Raw genomic sequence first — 23,306 nt, 5'->3', positions numbered from 1 at the left:
GATTCAAATGATTAAAGTTAAAAAAAAACTTTAATGTTTGTTTAATTTTGAGAGAGAGAGAGAGAGCGCACAAGTTGGGGAGAGGCAGAGAGAGAGAGAGAGGGAGACACAGAATCCGAAGCGGGCTCCAGGCCAGAGCCCGACATGGGACTCGAACTCACAAGCTGTGAGATCATGACCTGAGCAGAAGCTGGATGTTTAACCGACTGAGCCACCCAGGGGCCCCTAAAATGTTTCTTCTTCCTTTACCATAACATTAATAAGGAGATAATCATTTGAAATATTGCATTTAAAAATCTTTTAGATCATTTTGCCTACCAGAGCCATTGAAAGTGATATAAAACAGAGCCTTGTATGTTATTTCCAATTCTTATGAAATGCTGCCATGCATTATTGAATTAATCCTTTCCTTTATAACTTCCTTTTATATATCTTAATGTTTAAATGAAATATCTTTCAGTCTCTATGTTCAAAATTCTGGTATAAATGTAGCCTCTATTTTATTTTTAAAGGATTTTCTTTTCTTTTTTTAAAATGTTTATTCTTGAGAGAGAGAGAGAGGCAGAGAGCAAACAGGGGAGGAGCAGAGAGAGGAAGACAGAATCCCAAGAAGGTTCCATGCTGTCAGCATGAAGCCCCATGTGGGGCTCAAACTCACAAACTGTGAGATTATGACCTGAGCTGAAACCAAGAGTTGGATGCTTAACTGACTGAGCCACCGATGTGCCCCTACATGTAGCCTCTTAACCAAAGTTCTTCTATATGTGATTTCTTTTTCTTCTCCTAGAATATAATTTCTTCTCCTAGAATACATACTAATTAAATTTTATTATTGGCTTCACTACTGCCTTAGAGTTCCACAGTTTTTGAAAAAATTTCAAACTTTGACGTATTCTTCATATGTAATTGATGATTTTTATTTTATCTCTTCTTCAATACTAGTGAAAATATGTGCACCTAAAATGCAGGTCTACAGAAATTACTTGTAAATTATCACTATTTTCCTCCCTTAATTAAGGTATCAACAACTACTTTCCAATCAGATTATTTGAACATTCATAGTCTATGTCTATCTTCCCTCAAAGTACCCACAGCTTGTTTGCCCGAGATATTAGCATTATTTATTTGAATATGACTTATATTTATATGACCTTTAATGGATTCTTAATCATCTATTCTTTTGTACTCAGCAGATAATGGATTGTTGTAAGGCAAGGCACAAGATTATCAATAAATTTAGGTGCACTGTAAATTGTTCTGTTCAGCAGTAAAACCATGTATATCCTTCAAAGAACACCTTGTAATTGCTTCTAAAATAATATAATTTGTGGCACCTGACTGACTTAGTTGGTAGAGCACACAACTCTTGATCTCAGGGTTGTGAGTTTGAGCCCCATGTTGGGGGGTACACTTGTTCTTCCCCACTTGTCTCTCTCTCTCTCTCTCAAAAGCAAATAAACATTTAAAAAAATTTAATAGAAGCATTTTAAATCATAGCTTTTCAACCTTTAGAGTTCATAAAAATTGAATCTCTTCCTCCTACACTGATTTGTCCTTGTGGACTACTTAGAGTCTGTCTGCTCAAAACCCATGTAAAAATGTGTCTTTTTAAAAAATGTTTATTTTTGAGAGACAGACAGAGAGAGAGACAGAGAGAGTGCGCAAGCCTGGATGAGGGAGGGGCAGAGAGAGGGAGACACAGAATCTGAAGCAGGCTCCAGGTTCTGAGTTATCAGCACAGAGCTTGATGCCGAGCTCGAACTCATGGACTGTGACATCATCAGTCCCCAAAGTGTGGTCAACAGATCCTTATTTGTCCTCAGGCCAATGTTGGTCCCTGAAGTATCTTCTGAAGGTCTTGAAGTCAAAATTATTTTCATATTAACATTAAAATGCTATTTGCCTTCTTTTTTTATTAAAAAAATTTTTAATGTTTTATTTAGAGAGAGAGGGAGAGAGAGAGAGAGAGAGACAGACAGACAGACAGACAGACAGCGGGGGGGGGGGGGCGGGGAGAGAGAGGGAGAGAAAGAGAATTCCAACCGGACTCCACACTTATCAGCACTGAGCCCGATGCAGGGCCCAAACTCATGAACTGTGAAATCATTACCTGGGCTGAAGTCGGATTCTCAACCGACTGAGCCACCCAGGCACCCTGTTTTTGTTTGTTTTGTTTTGTTTTGTTTTGTTTTTGCCATTGACATTTGCACTGCAAAAGCAGTGGTGGCTAAAACTACTGGTTCCTCAGCATGAATCATGGCAGTAACACCAAACTGTACTTGTAGTCATTGTTTTCACGACACACACACTAATGGTTTAAGAAGAAAAAAAGCCAGTTTCATTTAAATATGCCCATGATGGGGGTGTGGGGGTGGCTCAGTCGGATGAGTGCCCGACTCTTGATTTTGGCTCAGGTTTATCAGTTCCAGCCCTACATCAGGCTCTGTGCTGACAGTGTGGAGCCTGCTGGGATTCTCTCTCTCCCTCTCTCTCCCTTCCTCTCCCCCATGCTCTCTCTCTCTCTCTCTCTCTTTTTCTGTCTAAATAAACTTAAAAAAAAAAGAATGCCCATGATGAAGCAGTAAAAATGATTAGTTTTAGTAAACCGTGACTCTTGAACATGTTTTTTTAATAGTCTATGTGATGAAGTAGGAAGTACACATAAAGAAAGCAGTTCTACTACGTACAGAAGCAGGAAGGTTTTCTCAAGGAGAAGCACTTATGAGCTTAATTAGTCACATTTTTCATGTAACACCAGAAGGCCAAACAGATAAACCATGGCTATTTAGATCTAGGTAGTTGACAGACATTTTCTTGAAAATGAACAATGTGAGCCCATTTATTCAGTGGAAACAACTGATGGTATTTGTTGACAATGAAAATCTGAGCTATAAGTGAAAATCATTATTTTGGAAAACTTGTTTCTGTTACTCTGAGTTTGACAGCCTCTCAATTTTCTGAGAACATCAATGGTAATATTGCTATGATTTTTTTATATTATATAATTATGTGCATCAACATTAGGAAGATCTATATAACTCAGTTATAATATTGAAATAATATTATCAAAATGACCAATGCATGATGTTACAAAATCATGACTGAGTAAAAAATCCATTCAAGGACAATGTTGACTACCATTTTCATGTAACAGAGTACAAAAAGTTCATTGATAAAGTTTTAGATTCCATATTGCTAACCTTTAAGAAATTACAATTATCAGGGTGCCTGGGTGGCTCAGTTGGTTGACTCTTGATTTTGGCTCAGGTCATGATCTCACAGTTTGTGGAATTGAGCCCTGCATTGGGTCTGCACTGAGTGTGGACCCTGCTTGGGATTCCCACTCTCTCTCTCCCCACCTCCCCCACCCCTCTCCCCTGCTTGCGTGCTCTCTCTAAAATGAAAAAAAAAAAAAGGAAAAAGTAATTACAATTATCTGAAAGGGCTAAATATTGAAAAAATACTATTTCCTTTCCAACTATATATCTGTGTGATGCTGGATTTTTTCCCATATATTTCAACCCAAACAATATATCCCAAAAGATTTAATACAGAAACAGGTATGAGAATCCAGCTTGGTCTTACTAAGCCAAACATTAAAAAGTTTTTCAAAAAATGTAAACTCAAGCTACTTTTATCACTAAATTCTTTTTAGAAAAAAAATATTATATATATATATATATATTAACATGTGTGATGGTTAATTTTATGTGTCACCTTGGAGGGGTTTTTTTGGATGAGGTTAACATTTAATCAATAAACTCTGAGTCAAGCAGATTTTTCTTCATAGTGGGTGGGTCTCATTTAATCAGCTGAAAGCTTGAATAGAACACAAATCCAGCCTCCCCAAGCTAGATGGAATTCTCCTGCAAAGCGCCTTCAGAATTTATCTGAACCATCTTCTTTCTTGGGTTTCCAGCCTGCTAGTCATTGGAGTGGAACATCAACTTTCCTAAGACTCCAGCCTGCTAGCCGACACTGCAGATTTTGGACTTGCCGGCCTCCATAATTGTGTGAGCTAATTCCTCATTTTCTCTCTCTCTATCTCTCTCCATTCTATTGGTCTTGTTTCTCTGGAGAAAGCTGATTAATACAACATGTAAGGGGTTTATTATTTATTATTATTATTATTATTATTATTATTATTTTTAATAGTCTACTTACTTAGAGAGAGAGTGCTCACATGTGAGATGGGGGAGAGAAGGAGAAAGAGGGAATCCCAAGCAGGCTCCATACTGTCAGTGCAGAGCCTGACACAGGGCTCGATCCCACAAACTGCGAGATCATGACCTAACCTGAGATCAAGAGTCAGATGCTTAACTAACTGAGCTACCTAGGTGCCTGGTTCTCAATAATTTTTAAGAGTACAAAATGGTCCCGAGACCAAAAAGTTTGAGAACCACTGGTAGAAAGTATATTTGAAATGAAATAGCCTTTCCTTACAAATTTAGTAATTTTTAATTTTGGCTCTCAGCAATTTGCCTTCCTTCAATTAGTCTGAATTTATGAAGTTTTATTACGTTTTTTAATAAATTCAGAGATCACAGCCTAGCTAGATGATTGTCAGAGTTGGATATTCATTTTATCCTATTCTAGCACCAAGGACAGCAAATTTTGTATAAAACATAATTTTTTAATATTATTTAATTTTTTCTCAAAAGTTTTTAAGAATAGCTTAACTACTGAAAACAGCACCTGTAAACTACAGCTATACCTAACTGTTCTTCCCTGAGACCCAAGCACTATTGACAGTCAATATTAACATACTACGTGCAGAAAGCCCTCATTAGAGCTGATTAACCACGGGCAAAGTAATGTTGAAAAAGAAAACCAAAGATGGAGGCATCACAATTCCAGAATTCAAGCTATATTATAAAGCTGTAGTCATCAAGACAGTATGGTACTGGCACAAAAAAACAGACAAATAGATCAATGGAACAGAATAGAGAACACAGAAATGGATCCACAAACATATGGGCAACTAATCTTTGACAAAGCCGGAAAGAATATCCAATGGAATAAAGACAGTGTCTTCACCAAGTGGTGTTGGGAGAACTGGACAGCGACATGCAGAAAAATGAACCTGGACCACTTTGTTACACCATACACAAAAATAAACTCAAAGTGGATGAAAGAGCTAAAACGTAAAACAGGAAGCCATCAAAATCCTATAGGAGAAAACAGGCAACAACCTCTTGCAGCTTGGCCGCAGCAACTTCTTGCTTGACATGTCTCCAGAGGCAAGGGAAACAAAAGCAAAAATGAACTTCTGGGACCTCATCAAGAGAAATAGCTTCTGCATAGTGAAGGAAACAATCAGCAAAACTAAAGTTTTAGTTTAGCAAAACTAAAAGGCAACTGAGAGAATGGGAAAAGATATTTGCAAATGAGATATCAGATAAAGGGTGAGTATCCAAAATCTATAAAGAATTGTCAAACTCAACACCCAGAAAACAAATAGTCCAGTGAAGAAATGGGCAAAAACCATGAATAGACATTTTTTCAAAGAAGACATCCAGATGGCTAACAGACACATGAAAAAATGCTCAACATCTTATCATCAGGGAAATACAAATGAAAACCACAATGAGATACCGCCTCACACCTGTCAGAATGGCTAAAATTAACAACTCAGGAAACAACCGATATTGGTGAGGATGCAGAGAAAGAGGAACCCTTTTGCACTGTTGGTGGGAATGCAAACTGGTGCAGTCACTCTGGAAAATAGTATGGAGGTGCCTCAAAAAATTAAAAACAGAACTACCCTACGACCCAGCAATTGCACTACTAGGTATTTATCCAAAGAATACAAAAATGCTGATTTGAAGGGACACATGTACTCCAATGTTTATGGCAGCACTATCGACAGTAGCCAAAGTATGGAAAGAGCCTTTGTTATGTAACATCGACTGATGAATGGATAAAGAAGACACACACACACACACGATGGAATATTACTTGATGATCAAAAAGAATGGAATGAAATCTTGACATTTGCAACAATGTGGATGGAACTAGAGTGTATTATGTTAAGCAAAATAAGTCAGAGAAAGACAAATATACAATTTCACTCATGTGGAATTTAAGAAACAAAACAGATGAATATAGGGAAAGGGAAGCAAAAATAAGATAGAAACAGAGAGGGAAACAAACCATAAGAAACTTTTACAATAGTGATTCTCAAAGGGATGGGTATGAGGGGTGAGGGTGGGTGATACTCCTGGAGGGGAGGATTAGAATCTCATGTGGGTAAAACTGGATAAGTTTTTTCCATCCCCAGTAGAGATATTCACTGTGTTTCTCTTATAGACTCACTGCTAAAGTGACTGCTACAGATTTTTCAGGCATATTAAGGCAAATAAATGATTGAGGATAATCACTGAATGAATTTAAATACTAGGGAGACAGTTTAAAGTACTAGGTAAGTATACCTTGAAAGATCAAAAGTAAGAGAAACAAAGCTTTTAGGAGTTTGTGTTTATTCTGAGGATCAATCAAGGCTTTGCTGCTCTGTTAGTAATTCAAAAGCAAAACAATTATACTTTAATTTACATATTTAATGATTATTTCCGTGTTACTTGGTTTACTTAGAATTTCATTATTTCTGTTGTGAGTAATGTGGATTTTCAGATTTAAATAGTAAAAATTTGATTTTTAAATCAGATTTTATTGTGACTCATTATAATTGTGTGTGACGAATCACACTTTTCTCTACATCTCTATATCCCTTTGCAATGTGCAATGTGCAATTGTTCTTCCCATCAAGATATGTAGTCCATTTCACCACCTTCTCGAATCTGGACTGGCCTTATGATCTGCCTTGGCCAACAGAATATGACAGAAGTGATCTTGTACATTTTGGATCCTAGGACTTAGGCCTAGGCTTCCATTCTCACACTCCCGGAATGTTAAGACCATGTTATGAAGAAACACAGTCTATCCTATCGAGGATGAGAAGTCATGTGGAGAACTGAGGCTTCCCAGCCAACATCCAGCACCAACTGCCAGATATGTGATGAGGCCATAGTGGATCCTCCAACTCCAGTTAAGCTGTCAGACGCCTGTAGCTGCAGAAGTGATCCCAGGGGAACCATGAAAACACCGGATTGCCAACCCACAGAATTGCAGTAATAGTTTTCATTTTTAGCCACTAAGTTTTTTTAGCCATTAAGTTTTGGGGTAGTTTGTTACATAACAAAGGCTAACTGAAACAAATGTTTGTGTATGGGTTTGAGGCTGGTGGGTGTAGTAACTGGGCATTAACTTTTACGGATACTATAAACAAATGATGGGATATCATATATGCCACACCTTAGTAGAGTCTTAAAATTTGTTATATGTAAATGTAGATGAGGCAATGAAACACAAAGTAAATTTATTGGGTGAATCCACCCACTCATTCAACAGATACTTATTTAACAGATGTTTATTGCATACCTTCTATACACCAAGCACCATTCTAGGAATTGGGGCTACAGTGGTCAATACAACAGACTTGCACCTACCTTCGTATAGTTTACAGCCTGAGGAAGAATGGCAATGAAGAAATTCCAAAAAGTTTGATAAGGAAGTACAGGTTGCTGTTGGGTAAATGACGCTAGAGGGTTAAGGAAAGCTTTCCAGAGGAAGTCATATTTAAACTGATATATGAAAGATGAGTAGGTCAGAAAGGGGATATATGAAATTGTGGGTGGGGTCAGGAGAGTACAAACGTGTTCCAGACAGAGGAAACATTATCTGTGGAGGCTCAGAGATGAGAGAAGGCACAGTGCATTAAAGCCACCACAAAGCTTGGGAGTAAGGTGGCAAATAAGAAAGGAGTTTGGAATCGTTGAGTTTGGAGATGAGGGGACAAGGTGTATTCTGGATTTTAGACAAAGCAATCTGACAACTGAATGGAATGGGATTTGAGAGGGGGGTAAGAACTGAGCTATCATAGTTCAGGTGAGAGAGAACTTAAGATAGTGATACGTGAGGATGAAGATACATGGGTGGGTTTAAGATTTTTAGGTGAATCTCTAGACAGACTTGACACCCAATAGTACATAGTAAGGGAGGAGTTAAGGATTAGCTCTAGATTTCTGGCTCAGGCAACTGAGTAGGTGAAGTCATTCACGGAAACAGGAAACACTGAAAAAACAGTAGGTACTTGAATTGACGACATGGGGTTGTCTCGCAGGTAGCTAGATGTATTGGTTTCGAAATCAAGAGAAAAACCTTGTCTGAAAATACAGTTTTGGGAGTTATCAACCACAGTTGGTAATTCAGGTCCTGGGGTAGCCGAGATTGCACAGGGAGTATGAAAAAAAGCCCTGGAAAGGAAGTCTTCCTTACAATAAATATTTAATACTCGAACTACCTTTTCAGTTTCTTCTTTAGTTCTTTCTACGTTATTTTCCACAATTTGGAGTAAGTGGAGATGTACACTGGCACAGAAACTTTTGACAAGCAGGATCAGAAGGTTTGCCAGTCTTTACAGCGTATTGAGAAAAGTTTACGAAGCGTGTGGTAGTAAAGTGCTTGCTGTTGAGATGACTTGGGGTTGTCAATTGCTGGAAAAGGAAGGTCAAGAGCGGTGTCTTCCACGAAAAGCAATTCCTAGACGGTGACTAAGGCCGGCTGGCAGGATTTGGGGGACAGATTCGATCCGAACCTGTTGTCACGGAGATGAGGCGGCTATGGAGTGGCCAAGGGAGATTATTTGGAAGAGATACTAACAGTCAAAATACTAAAGAAAGAGCCAGATGCTGAAAAAGCTGATTATATGGAAAAAGACAGGTACGTTAAAACAAGCCGCGATGCCAGGACAGCCAGATAGGCTCGCGGAAAGCAGGTCGAGTTTGTTTCCGTGTCATTTATACACAAAGGGGAACAGAACCCTCCTCACCGGAAGCAGAACCTCTGCCCTCTGGGGCATTACACATTCCTCCGCGCCGGAAGAGTGCGCCCCTCCTGAGCCCTGACTGCTTTCTCCCCGCCAGTATCTTTCCTGAGGTGAGCTCGTGCGACCTCAGGGGTGTGCCGCTGAAAGTCGTCGGACAGCGCGGAATTTCCGCAGACAAGAAACCACACCGGATTGCCGGCAAAGGGAGGAAGAAGAAGGGCGAAACGACGAGGCTTCGCGTTGCTGCGGAGGGATTCTGTTTCTGTGGTGGCGGAGGGATTTGACAGTACATTAACTTCCGGAAAAGTCCTGACCCAGAGAGGAAAAACCCCGAAGGAAACAATAACAAACGAGAAGAGGAAGCGATTGTGGGGTTCCTGTGTTGAGCGGTTCTTGCCCGACAAGATGAGCTTCGGCCCCTGTCAGGAGACGTGAGAGAGTTCGGTGGGCTTCAGTGAGCCTTTCTCCACCTGTTCCCCCACGGGGACCCCCCCCCCCGGTATTGCCATGGCAGGCGTGGGGCCGGGGGGCTATGCGGCGGAGTTCGTGCCCCCACCGGAGTGCCCAGTCTTTGAGCCCAGCTGGGAGGAGTTCACAGACCCGCTCAGCTTTATCGGCCGCATCCGGCCTCTGGCGGAGAAAACCGGCATCTGCAAAATCCGACCGCCCAAGGTACCGGAGTCCCGAGGAGAAAGGGAAGGGAGAGTGCTTTAGCTTTACTTTTTCAGTCCTTCTGTCCTTTCATACTTACTGTCTCTCATTTCTCAACAGCTAGAAGCTAAGTTTGTAGATGTTCTTGCCTTGGTTTCTTTTGCAGTCTTAACGTAGGAAGGTCTGAGCCTGCGAGTGGTGTCCCAGGGGCCTTTCCGCCTAGAACTTGGGAACTGGTAGTTTTCTTGTTTGACTGTAGGCAGGGGTAACAAAAGACTTCAGGCCTTTCGTTGGTCAGGAAGGTGTTTGAAGTTTATGACATGGCATGTCTTATCCTCATGTACTGTACTCTGTTCTTATGGTGCTATAGTAAAAATTGCCTTTGAATTGGTTATTTCTTTAACCAAGTCCTATTAATGCTTAACTTATTAAATATTTGGAGGCCTCATCTCAAGGCTAAGGTTTCTTAAACGGTAATCTGAGATGTAGTTGTCCCCTAGGATGATATTACCAAACAAGAGCCCTAGACTCTGTTGTCGCACTGAAAGAGTCTTCCCAGGGGAGGAGAAGGAGCAGCATTTATTACAGAATTTTGAGGTTTAAGAGGAATTGGTCAGTAATAGATGTGGAAGAAAACGTTGGATCTTTTGACATAGGAACCAAGGTTCAAAGATTTATCAATTGCAGTTACTGCAAATAACTGTTTGCCTATAGTTTTTTTTATAATTCTCAATCTTTAAAGTAAGGAAAGCAGGTACTCCCCTTTGGGGGGAATTAGTGCCCCAAGAGGTTGAGTGATTTGCTCAAGGTCAGAAGCTTTTTTTTCTTTACCCATAAGACCAACGTTTTCCAAATGATGTTCTTGGTCCACCTGCGCCAGGCTCAACCAGATGCTTGTTAAAATGCACATCTCTAGGCCTCATTCCCAGACTAGAATCAGTTTCTGGATGTGGAAGTTCTAGAACGTGTTTTTCTAGCAAGTCCTCTAGCAACTTAATGCACATTTAAATTTGAACTGTTGCCTTCGGTGCTTCTTAAAGGGACACTCTATGTTTTGTCTACTAGTTATAAGAATAAAAGATGAAGTACTTTTATGCGTGTTGCATTTGAAAAGTGTCTGTTCTCACCACAGACTACCACAGTAGTGTGTGCACATAGAGAATAAAGAGTTTAAGATGGGGGGGGGGGAGGAGGAGGAGGGATTTAGATAATAAACCTACAGATTATTTCACTTAATATTCTTTGAAGCCCTAGGAGGTAAATAACGTCTTGTTTTATAGGTGAGACAGGTCTGAATAAGTTACATAACTTATTAAATATATGATCTTGGGCATGTGGCAAAATAGATTTTGAACCTAGATCAGTCTGATTCTGAAACCCAGACATGCTACTAAACCTGTTTATGCTTAATGAATTTGATTAAGGTTTATAGACTATCAATCACAAGCAAAGGATTAAAAGCTATTGCTATGATCAATGATGGGCATTACCTTCCTCCAAAAACTTCATTTAACTGTTTACCTATCAAAATTACCTAATACTAGCAAAACTTTAAGCACTGAAATTTTTCTCAAACAACCATATTTTCATCTACTTTGTTGCCATTTATGAATTAGAAATTTTATTCAGGGTTCCTTTAGGTAAAAAAAAAAATACATGTTTTTTATTACTAAAAAAAAAAGAAATAATATATCATCTCTTTGTATGTCGTATTATTACTAAAAATAAAATCTTGTTTGCAAGCAGAATTTAATTTCTATATTGGTGGATTTCTTTAGTTTCCAAGGTAAGAAAAAAATACTTGACTACTTCTCATATTTTTAAGTAGATTTACTCTTATTTAGGCCAAATCAAAGTATTTTTTATAGAACCCTGCTCAAATTGTGCTATCTCATTTCAGTTACACCACAACTCCAATCAGGAATTGTGCTTGTTCTGTGGATTTGCTTACTTTTTTTTTTTTTTTTTTTTTTTAATATTTGGGTGCCGAGAAACCAGGCTTTGAACAAAACATTTATGTAACATAACATAGACTGTAAAGTGCTGTGTCACATTACACATGAATAAAAAAAAGATATCCAATTATATAAGTACTTTAAAAATGATTTTTTAATCTTTTACCCTTTTTAGTTTCTTTCAAATTCTGTTTTCTTTTTAATTTGGTAAATTTAGATGTTTATTAGACACTGTGTTGTGATACATGAGCTCACTGCATTCCGCTTGAGTAATTGGGGAAAGCATAATATTGGGTTATAGAGTGGGATTGTTGAAATTTGAGGAGGGTTTATAGATAAAGTAATTTTAAAATTAGAATATGATAGATAAGTGATTGGAGGTAAGTAATATTAAAATTATATCACCTAAAGAATGTTACTCTTTCTGTTTCTACAGTGAAAAAGGCTTAAAGTTGACCTGCTGTCATCATGATTTGTGGCTACTCATCCTTTAAATTAAGGGAATAAATAATAGATTCTTTCTTTATATATCAGTATGTTTAAAAAAAAAATCTTTCTCTTTAGGATTGGCAACCTCCATTTGCATGTGAAGTAAAAAGCTTTCGTTTCACTCCCAGAGTCCAGCGCCTGAATGAACTTGAGGTGGGTGTTGTGTCACCATTTCTGCCTCCTGATTCATTGTTTATGTCAGGGCTCCAGTAGAGAACTTTGAGAAGCTTATGTACCAGGGCTCAGAATTAATGTTAATTGAGATTGAATGGAAGGAAGTTTCTGATAAAAACACATCATAAAAAGTAGTTGTTATAGTTTTTCCACTTAAATGGGATTATGGGAAGCTATTTTTTTTTTTTTTTATTACAGGAAACTGTGTTTTTCATAGTGGAAATATCCAGTACTTACCTGCAGAGACCTGGAATTCTCAAGTTCTGTTTCCTTTGGCACTTACTATTCTATGAAAATTTTATGTTAATGTTGGAAGATTCTGTTTCTTGAGGTCTTTGGAAAGTAGGTTTTAAAATTTTATCAAAGGTTTTCAAAGGTTATATTTGGCTTTAACAGAACTTTTCCAGGACTCTTAATCTGATTTATTAAGATTTCCCTTTAAATATTATTTGTCTCTTTTATGTTTTCTAAATTGAAGTCTATTTAAATATTATTATTTTTCCTGTCTGCTGGATTATCAGAAGATACTTTGGTGTGGTAGAAAACTGTTTCAGAGTACAAAAGAGAATTCTTAGCTGAGGTTTAATATGTCATAGTAAGGTGGTTTTTTTCCCTTGATGTTTCTGAAACATTTATTTTCTGAGATTTTAATACTTTTTTTCCCTTTAAGTTTCTTGTAATTAGATACTTGATGAAGGATCTTAATATCAGTGGGGTAGAAAGTTAGTGTACCTGAGGTATATATAGTTTATACAGATGAAATGATAGAATGCTTAGAATAATCCGATTTACTACATTTTCTGTTTAGCTTAGTTAAGCCAACTCTTAGAAAGAAATTTCTTTGGTTGATAAAATATGAGAGCATTTCTCATAATTAGAGTGACTTTTTTGCCTTAGTGAATAAAGTTTATTAGTAGTATTTTCTCTCTTTATTATTGTCTTATTTTACAGGGTTGGACTAAGTGATACGAATTTCTTTAGAGAGATGAGTACCTCTGTTAAGTAAAGCTCATTTATTTTCAACCATAACTTAATTCCTATTTCTGGTTTATGTTTTTTAATAATCTTAGGCAATGACCAGAGTGAGACTGGACTTCTTGGATCAGTTAGCAAAATTTTGGGAGCTCCAAGGATCTACCTTGAAGATTCCAGTGGTGGAGAGAAAAATCCTGGATCTGTATGCTTTGAGCAAGGTGAGGCTTGTACTTGGTTTAGAAATTGGAGCAGAGCCTAGTGAATCTGTGAAATTAGAAATTTCCAATAAACTTTATGGAAAACATTGTTTACTATGTGGGATTTGTTTGACAATGAAATGCAAGCATGAATAAATGTAAATGACAGATTCGGAAGTTACCTTTAAAATTATTTCATAATTTGTTATGAGATTTAACATATTTAATGATTCATACTAGTAGACTCTGATAAACATTATACAAAAGAAATGATGCCAATCTATTAATAGTATCTTGTGTTGAGGGTACGATGTCTTATGTTGAGCTTGCCATTTTTATTCTACTTCTGAATTGAAAATTTGTTAAAGAGATTCATTTGCTCACCATTCTTGAGTGTGGTACATATCAGTTGTATTAATACCTATAAGTAGTGTTAACTGAAGCCAGCATTATCCAGAATGAATAAGAGCTTGAAAACTTAAGAGTGAAGAGTTTAGACTGATTTTTACCTAAACTTATGTTAATTTTGTAACATTATATTTCCTAATGTGAAAAGAACTGACTGACCTGCAAGAGCATTTGAATTACCTTGAAAACCTGTTTTGTTAATATAATAAAATGTATGATTGTTCTGACTTGTGAGTAAAGACAGCTTGATTATCTGAGGAATTTTGCAAAACATCTATTTTTGAGTGGTCTTTCATGTCTTTGATGTACTGTGTTGAAATAAAAAGTTACTCAAGTTACAGAGTTAATTTTGGAGATTTCACTATCAAGGAAAAATGAGACAAACATACTTAAATTATTTTTTGTGGGCATCTGGGTGGCTCAGTCAGTTAAGTGTCTGACTCTTGATTTCAGCTCAGGTCACGATCTCAAGGTTCATGAGATGCAGCCCTGGGTCAGGCTCTGCACTGACAGCAGCATGGAGCCTGCTTGGGATTCTCTCTCTGTGTTCTTCCCCTGCTTATGCTCACTCTTTTCTCTCACAATAAATAAACATCAAAAAAAAACCAAACATTTTTTGTAACACATTTTTTTAAGGCAACAAATTTATGATTTTTTGAGAGAGAGAGAGAGAGAGAGAGAGTGCCCATGCACACACTTGAGGGAGGGGCGGAGGGAGACGGAGAAGGGGAGAGTGAGAGAAAGAGAATCTTAAGTGGGTTCCACTCTTATTGCAGAGCCTGACACAGGTCTTGATCCCAGGACCTCAGGATCACTACCTGAGCCTAAATCAGGAGTTGGACATTCAACCAACTGAGCCACCCAGGCACCCCGTAATGCATTTTAAATTTAGTGTCAGGTTAGAATGCTCTAAAAATTCTGGGATGTGTAGTCTTATGCTAAAATATGGTTATAGGCTTCTTTCATCTGATAAAGTTTAGTACTGATATCAATAATTGAACACCATCCTGAGAATTATCTAGTATAGTTGTATGAAAATTGATGATACCAAAGAGCAAAGTATATGTGAATATGAGGGATGAGTTTGTGTCTTGTAGGGAACCATTAGGATAAAAATTTAGTTTTAAGGGTGCGCCTGGGTGGCTCAGTCAGTTAAGCATCTGACTTCGGCTCAGGTCATGATCTCATGGTTTGTGAGTTCAAGCCCCGTGTCAGGCTCTGTGCTGACAGCTCGGAGCCTGGAACTTGCTTTGGATTCTGTGTCTTCCTTTCTCTCTACCTCTCCTGCTCCTGCTCTGTCTCTCTCACTCTCTCTCGAAAATAAATAAACAAAAGTCTTTATTAAAAAATTTTAAGAATTTTTTCTTTTTTACATTTTTATTCAGTGAAAGCTTAATAAGTTTTGCTATGTGATGCTGTTTAAAGTTCTGAATATGTTTGGTTCAATTTAGATAGTTTATTTTTAAAAAAATTTTTTTTTTAACGTTTATTTATTTTTGAGACTGAGAGAGACAGAGCATGAACAGGGGAGGGGCAGAGAGAGAGGGAGACACAGAATTTGAAACAGGCTCCAGGCTCTGAGCTGTCAGCACAGAGCCCGACGCGGGGCTCGAACTCACGGACCGTGAGATCATGACCTGAGCTGAAGTCGGACGCTTAACCGACCAAGCCACCCAGGCGCCCCTTTAGATAGTTTAAAGAAATTTTCAAAAATTAATCATTAATAACAATAGGGTTGTGATAATTTTTGGCTAAAACTCCATGTACCTTGGTTTTATGGAATTTGCTAGAATAAGTATTTTATATAAGCAGATAATCTATCAAATTGAAGTTGTTCCTGTTTCAGTAATTTTCCAACTAAAAGGTAAATACCTAAAATAAATAAACATTAAAAAAAAAAGAGTAGATTAAAAAAAAACACTTGGAGGATACTTGGGTGTCTCAGTTGGTTAAGTGTCTGACTCTTGATTTCAGCTCAGGTCATGATCTCATGGTTCATGGGTTTGAGTTCTGCATTGGGCTCCCATGCTGACAGCAAGGAGCCTCCTTGGGATTCTCGCTGTCTCTCTCTGTCTCTCTGTCTCTCTCTCCTGTCTCCTTCCTTTCCTTTCTCCCTCTCTCTTTCTCCCTCCCCCCCCGCCCCCCCCCCCCCCCCCCCCCGCCGCTTGCGCATGCAAGTGTGCTCTTGCTCAAATAAGAAAAAAAATTAACATTACTCTGATGGTAAATTAGATTGCATTCTTGGTTTTACTGAATTGTAGCATTTCAAAAGTAAAAAGGGGCTTTAGAGGTAACCTGAATACCTAGTTGTTCACAGTTCTGTATTGTATTTGTCATCTTGCCAGTTTAACTCCATCTTGAGAAACCCATTCTTTTTGTGCAAAGAGAAAAACTACTAGTAAAATATATCTCATTTAAATACTTAAGAGAGTATGTTGAAAATATATTGTGATGAAAGGTTAAGTTTGATTTTCCTGGTGTTTATTGGAGTCTCGTCTTTTAAGTACCCATGGACATCTGTTTCCCCTAATCTTTGGGAGTGCTTATAAACCTAAGATGTAAAACTAAGAGGTAGATCTAAGTTTTGATTTGTAGTTGTTTTGTTTGCACGGTATAATACTTTGTTTCCGGTATAATACTTTGTTTCCTAAATGTCACCTAAATGGTGAGCTTGCTGCTTCTCACTACATGAACTTTTTTTCTTTACGTTGGGGGAAACTTAGAGGGCAATGCACAAATCTTAAATGGACAGTTGGATCAATCTTTTTTTCTTTTTTTTTTGGATCAATCTTTATATATGTATACACTCATGTAACCACCACCCAGATCAGGATGTAGAACATTTACAGGCTCTAGCAGCTCCTTCGTCTCCCTTGTGGTCAGTACTTCTCCCCAGAGGTAATCACTATTCTGACCTCTGTCATTGAGTGAATATTTCATTACCATGACATTTTACTTTGTAGCGAGGAGCTCAGGGTGAAAACTACAGAAAATATGTGAGAGTTTATATATATGAGAGTTCTGATACGTTTAGGTTGTTGGGTATGCCCTTTACTTAAAAAGAGAAAAGATTATAATTGGCTGACAGCTGGTGAGCATCTCTGGAATTTGTGTTATTACAGACATGATTTTGAAACACTTTAATTCTCACTACTTTATAATGGGAAGCAAATTTTCAGTCTCAGTTGTTAAATTGTCAATTTGATGGTTTCCTGTGTTGATTAAATCATTTGTCTTCCTGGCTATTTTTTATTATAAAAAGTATTGCTTGGAATGTCTATAATTTAAAGGAGTTTGACATTAACAATTACTGTTTATAATCAGTGCAGCAAGGAACATTCATTCTAGCCCTTAACATTTTTTGGTCAATGTAATACTTTTTAAAATATAGGCTTAAAATGAAAACCAACATTCTTCCTTCTCCACCTCTCCACTCCCATTCCCACTCCTCAGAGCTAATCATGTTCAATTCTTTTAGCCATTTATTTTTATATATTTTTTTTAACGTTTATTCATTTTTGAGAGACAGACAGTGTGAGTGGGGAGGGGCAAAGAAAGAGGGAGACACAGAATCCGAAGCAGGATCCAGGCTCTGAGCTGTCAGCACAGAGCCCGATGTGGGGCTTGAACTCACAGACCACGAGATTATGATCTGAGCTGAAGTCGAATGCTTAACTGACTGAGCCACCCCTAGCCATTTCTGATTTTGATTTTTGTATTTCTTTTTTTTTTTTTAACGTTTATTTATTTTTGAGACAGAGAGAGAGAGAGAGAGAGAGAGAGCATGAACGGGGGAGGGGCAGAGAGAGAGGGAGATAATCCGAAACAGGCTCCAGGCTCTGAGCTGTCAGCACAGAGCCCGACACGGGGCTCAAACTCACGGACCGTGAGATCGTGACCTGGGCTGAAGTCGGACGCTTAACGGACTGAGCCACCCAGGCGCCCCTGATTTTTGTATTTCAAGTAATATACTCATGCTAGTTCATTTTTCAGTTTTAAATATTATACACTGTATTTCTACCATTAAAGATGGAGAAAGGGTGTAGGAAACCTAAATCCTTACATAATTCCCCTCTTCCATTCTAGTGTAGTTAGATCAGTTTTTTATTAATCAAACATTTTTACTCTAACTGTAAATACAAATATTATTTGTACCTGAGCCTTATAGTGTGCCATGATTGTTTCCTTATACCAATTTTTATTTTCCTTGGGGTTAATAATCCTCCTTGTTTTCATTTTGTAATATTTCTTTGTAACCATCAAAAATTTGTTTTCAGATTTTCCAGCAGCAGTTTAAATCTCTCTGTATGCTTCACCTGTCAGGTAATCTATCAGTTTCACTTTGTTCTTGGAGCCAGTCCTCTGGAGTTCTATTTTCTGCTTCAATCCAGACTGCTTGTTTTTTAAGGTTAGCTGTCAGCTTGGAACTTCCTTTCACTGTTATCATTCTGGGAATTCCCTTTGCCTCTCTCCTTGTTTCAAATCTTCCTATTACTTGGTTCACTCCTATTTTGATGAAGCATTTCTTCTGTTAGTTTCATGAACAAGAAGGTAAATGGAATGTAAATTTTTTGCCTGTCTAAAAATGGTCTACTCTTACGCTTTAGTAGTAGTTTGGTGGGGTTTAAAAGTCTAGATTGTAAATTGTTTTCCTTTAACGTTTTGAAACTTTATTCCATGATCTTTCAGCTTCCAGTGTTACTTTTGAGAAGAATGATGCTGTATTAGTTCTTGTTCCTTCCTATGTGGCTTTCTTTTTCTTGAAGACATAGAACGTAATCTTTATTCCCAGTGCCTTGAGATTTCACAGTGGTATATGCATTAGTATGTGTTTATCTTCATTATATACATACGTGTTTGTTTCCTTGAAAGTTTTGCTTTTAATCACCTTTTTAAACACTTAACAGATGGACATCCATTCCTTGATTTTTGGTCTTTGTTCATCTATCATTCTTAACAGTGAAAGTCCAGAACCTTTCACACTAATTGTAAAGTCCCGCTAAACATTCAATAATGAACAAAGCTGTTTACATTTACCTTTTATTTTTGTCTAAGTCTTTATTAAGTTTATTGTAAGTAGGATCATCATAAGGGAATTTGTGAATCATCCCAGTCAATGATTCTAAGACTTTCATCCTTTTGCTGTCTTTCTCAGTGGCATAACTGTGGAGGAGACATTGCCAAGCAAAAGCAACACTTTGGTAGCACTCCATCTCAGAGCTGATTTTTAACTCCATGTAATGTGCCATATTGTCTTCCTTCATTTATACCTACACTATTGCCTTCTTCATAGCCTTTCTGAAACCCTCCTCCAGGAAACCTCTTCTGAAGAGAGAATGTCCACTTCCTCATTTAATACCTGTTTTTTTAATTTTAGTTTTTTTAAGTTTATTTACTTTGAGGGAGAGAGTGTGCGCCAGTGTTGGGGGGCGCGGGGGGGGGGGGGAGAGTCGTAAGCAGGCCCTGCACTGTCAGTGTGGAGCTCCCTCCCCTCAGGGCTTGAACCCACAGACAGTGAGATCATGACCTGAGCCGAAATCAAGAGTCCGACACTCAACTAACTGAGCCACCCAGGTGCCCCTCCTCATTTAATATTTTTTATTGCGCTTGATAACTTTTCTAATCTGAACTCGTGTCTTTGAGTTTTTGTAACTTTTCTTGTGTTTTTTGTATTTGATAATTTCTTCCACTTTTCTCTCTTTTTGAACTTTTATTAGTTGGATGTGAGACTAATAACCTGATGCTAGATTATTAGACTATTAGACTGATCCTATACTTGGCTTACATATTTCTCTTAGGGTAGAGTCCCTTCTTTTCAAACTCTCTGAAAGTAAATCTCTAGTTTTCTGCTAGGGTTAGAGAGCAATAGTTGCCCGGCTGTGCTGACTGGGGGAGGTCTAATTGCTTTTATACAGGTTTTCAGCCAGTCCTGTTCTCTGTTTTACTGCCATCTCTGATTTTAAAGGTACTGCTGCTTCCATTTCTTAAGCCTTTCCAGGTTCTGTATTGGAAAGCTTCTCCTTGACTCTCTTCTGTTGAAGGTACTTGGTTGGTTTTTGGTTCTGCCTGCTAGGTTTTCACTTCTACATCTGCTTTTTTCTTGGTCCTTTGCCTTTTTGTTCCTTTACTGTCTTTTTAATGGATGCTTGAGAGAGAGCTTTTAAGTAGAACACTACTACTTCATGTCTGTTAAAATTCTCTTGCTAACCAGACTTAGTTTTACACTGTACTGAAATTTTGGCCTTGATTAACATGACTCTTTGGTTAAATTTTGATTAAGGGCTTGTCTCCACTTTGTTCAGTTTAAGTGCATGGCATCTTTTGTAGGGCATGGCTCATAAGTGATATTTTTCTAGTGATAGTGGTGTGATACATTTCATGGCAAAATGTTTGGAGTAAATGGTTTATATTTTGAAATTATACATGATAATTCTTGAATCTGTCAGCTGAAGAAAACCAAGTGTAAAGTTTTGTGTGTTTTGATAGTATCGGGCCTTGTTAGATTGTTAGAGTGTTGTATGCATGATGCCAAAGTCATAGTTTTGATTTCTTTGTGAGATAGTTTCATCTTATTTCTTGGCTATACTCTGACTGTGCTGGCTGTTATTTTCACAGCTGCATGCCGGTAATCATCTTAAAATTGGGTGGGAAAGCATGACTGGATCCATGAAGATATATCATTACTAATGGAAATTGAGCTTGAAGTGCTTTGAATATAGAGTATTGTGTAATGTAATGGTAATAATTGTATAATAAAGATTACTAAGAGAGCTGCTGTTTCCTTTCTAACTTCTCCCCACTTGCTTCAGCCACAGTGGCTTCCTTATTGCTCCTCAAACACTTGAGGCATGATTCTAACATGGGGCCCTTCCTCTTACTATTCCCTGTGTATCTGTTTGGGTAACTGCCTCACCTTGAAGGAGTCTTTCCTCACATTTCACCTTTATAATGAAGTTTTTTGTGACTGTTTAATACTTCAGTTAACCTTCACTCTGCTACATGTGAGGCCTTTTAACTGGTTTTTAAAATTTCTTCCACAGGATTTATTACTTTCAAATTTACATATTATGTGTATTGCCTGTTTTTCACCCTAAAATGTAAGCACCACGAAGGTAAAGATCTTTGTTTTATTCACAGATGTGTCTCAAGCACCTAGAACAGTAGCTGACAGTATAGAAGCACTGGAAAATATGAATGAAAGGCATTCTACTTCATCTGCTTACTTCCAGACAGCCCTCTAAAACACCTTCATTGTGTCTTCCTCTACACTACAAAATTGGAAAAATAAACTTTCTTCTCTTTATAATTTTCCCCTGGTTAGCCTCAGAGGGGGCTTCTCTGAGGGTGTGATAAAAACAGCTAAAGAATTAGAGATGTGTTCAGCTCTTGTGCATGTGAACTTATGTGTTTTCTACCAAGCTTTCACATACTTCTGTAGAGGGAAATTTTGCTTTGGTATAAGTTCATCTTTGTCTATAATAGCGTTGTAGAGCACAAGCGCTGAAAACATTTGCTTATTTATAGCACGCATACTTCCTGCCCACACACGTAGATATTATAATACTGCCCACATTGATACAGTGCTTATTTTGTCCTGGTTTTTCATGTTTTATTTAGTTTGTCTTCACAACTGCCTCATAATAAAGTGTGGGTGCTGTTAAATTGTTAATATTTTAATAATAGTGAATACTCCAAGACACATTATATAAGTTGCCCAAGGTCATACAATTATTAAGTAGTAGAGCTGGGATTTGAACTTTGGAAATCTGGCTCCAGAGTCCATGTTCTTAGCCTTTTACAAAAAGTTGTGGGAAAATCTGTGTGACATAAAAGTTACCATTTTTTAAGTGTACAGTGGCATTAAGTACATTCACAATATACGACCATCACTGTTCTTCATTTCCAGAACTTCCACTCTTCCTTCAGACCTTTATTCTACTTCCCCTCTCTATAAATTTGCTTATTCTAGGTGTTTCATATAAGTGGAATCATAAAATATTCATTTTTTTGTGTTTGGCTTATTTTACTTAGCATAATGTTTTCAGGGTTCATCATGTCACGTGTATTAATTTTACTCCTTTTTAAGGCTGAATAATATTCCATTGTATGTATATCACATTTGGTTTATTCATCTCCTGATGGACCTTTGGATTGTTTCTACCTTTTGACTATTGTGAATAATGTTGCTGTGAACATTGGTTTGCAGGTATCTGTTTAAATCCCTGTTTTCAGTTCTTTTGGGTGCAATTGTTGGATCATATGGTAATTCTATGTTTAACTTGTTTCTTAACTTTTTTTTTTTTTTTTTTTTTTTTTTTAAAGTAAGCTCTGTGGTCAATGTGGGGCTCAAACTCATGGCCCTGAGATCAAGAGTCTCCTGCTCCACCAACTGAGCCAGCCAGGCACCCCTCTCTTAACTTTTTTTTTGATACAGAGAAATACAGTAGTATATACTCAAAGAGGAAAATTTTTTTTTTGAGTTAAATGATTATGTCACAGTCCTTTTTATTCTGTTGTTAGTCAACTGAAGACTGTCTGAGACATACAGTATCAACTTCTGGAAGACAGGGAACCTTGATACATGTGTATTCTATATAGTGTCTTTTTGAAAAAATGTTTATTCATTTTTGAGAGAGAGAGTGTGAAGAGGGGAGGGGCACAGAGAGAGGTTGGACAACGGTCTGAAGTGGGCTCTGTGCTGACAGCAGCGAGCCTGATGTGGGGCTCCAACTCACGAGCCACAAGATCATGACCTGAGCTGAAGTTGGATGCTCAACTGACTGAGCCACCCCAGTGCCCCTATTTGGTGCCTCAATTTGATGGGAGCATTCAGCCACATTGGCCAGTTTATCTCATCTTTTCCTACATTAATACATTCTATGGTATGTTCTTTAGTAAGTCTGCTACTGTAATCTGATTTTTCTCCATCATTCCTTCATAAACTTCCATGTAAAACTTCTCCTTTTGAAAAAGTATAGCCTTTTCCAAAATATCCTCTGAGTCCATTGTTTGCTTGACATTTTTCTTTTGTTTCCTCTTTCTTTCTTTCCTCTCTTTTGGGGTAGGAGGGACAGAGGGAGAGGGAGAATCCCAAACAGGCTCCATGTACCACGTGGGGCTTGATCTCATGACCTTGAGATCATGACCTGAGCCAAAATCAAGAGTTGGATGCTCAACTGACTAAGCCATTCAGGTGCCCCTGTTTGCGTGACGTTTTTGTTAAATTCTGTAAGGTATTTAGTACATTTTCTAATTCACAATTTATGTTCATTTTGTGTCCTATATAACTTAATTTATCCTTTTTTTCCTTAACATTTATTTATTTTTGAGAGACACAGAGTATGAGCAGGGGAGAGGCAGAGAGAGAGGGAGACACAGAATCTGAAGCAGGCTCCAGGCTCCAAGCTGTCAACACAGAGCCCGACGCAGGGCTCAAACTCACAGACCGCAAGATCATGACCTGAGCCAAAGTCAGATCCTCAACTGTCTGAGCCACCCAGGCGCCCCTAACATAATTTATTCTTTTTTTTTTTTTTTTAAATATTTATTTACTTTTGAGAGACAGAGAGAGAG

At 37.9% G+C, this 23,306-nt stretch overlaps 1 protein-coding gene across 2 annotated transcripts in view; it reads left to right on the top strand.

Moving 5' to 3' along the window:
* The first annotated feature begins 8,936 nt into the window (after positions 1-8,936).
* KDM5A (lysine demethylase 5A) overlaps positions 8,937-23,306 on the top strand; it is a 99,425-nt gene continuing 85,055 nt past the window's right edge. For both annotated transcript variants that reach the window (XM_086714362.1, XM_086714363.1), the window contains exons 1-3: positions 8,937-9,556; positions 12,055-12,132; positions 13,224-13,346. In XM_086714362.1, coding sequence (XP_086570488.1) covers positions 9,392-9,556; positions 12,055-12,132; positions 13,224-13,346 — 366 coding nt within the window. In that variant the 5' untranslated portion in view covers positions 8,937-9,391. The remainder of the gene's footprint in view (positions 9,557-12,054; positions 12,133-13,223; positions 13,347-23,306) is intronic.

Source organism: Puma concolor, chromosome B4, assembly GCF_028749965.1.
Source record: "Puma concolor isolate L17-30 chromosome B4, mPumCon1.1.hap2, whole genome shotgun sequence".
Taxonomy (NCBI): Eukaryota; Metazoa; Chordata; class Mammalia; order Carnivora; family Felidae; genus Puma; species Puma concolor.
This window is presented reverse-complemented; position numbering and strand designations above follow the sequence as displayed.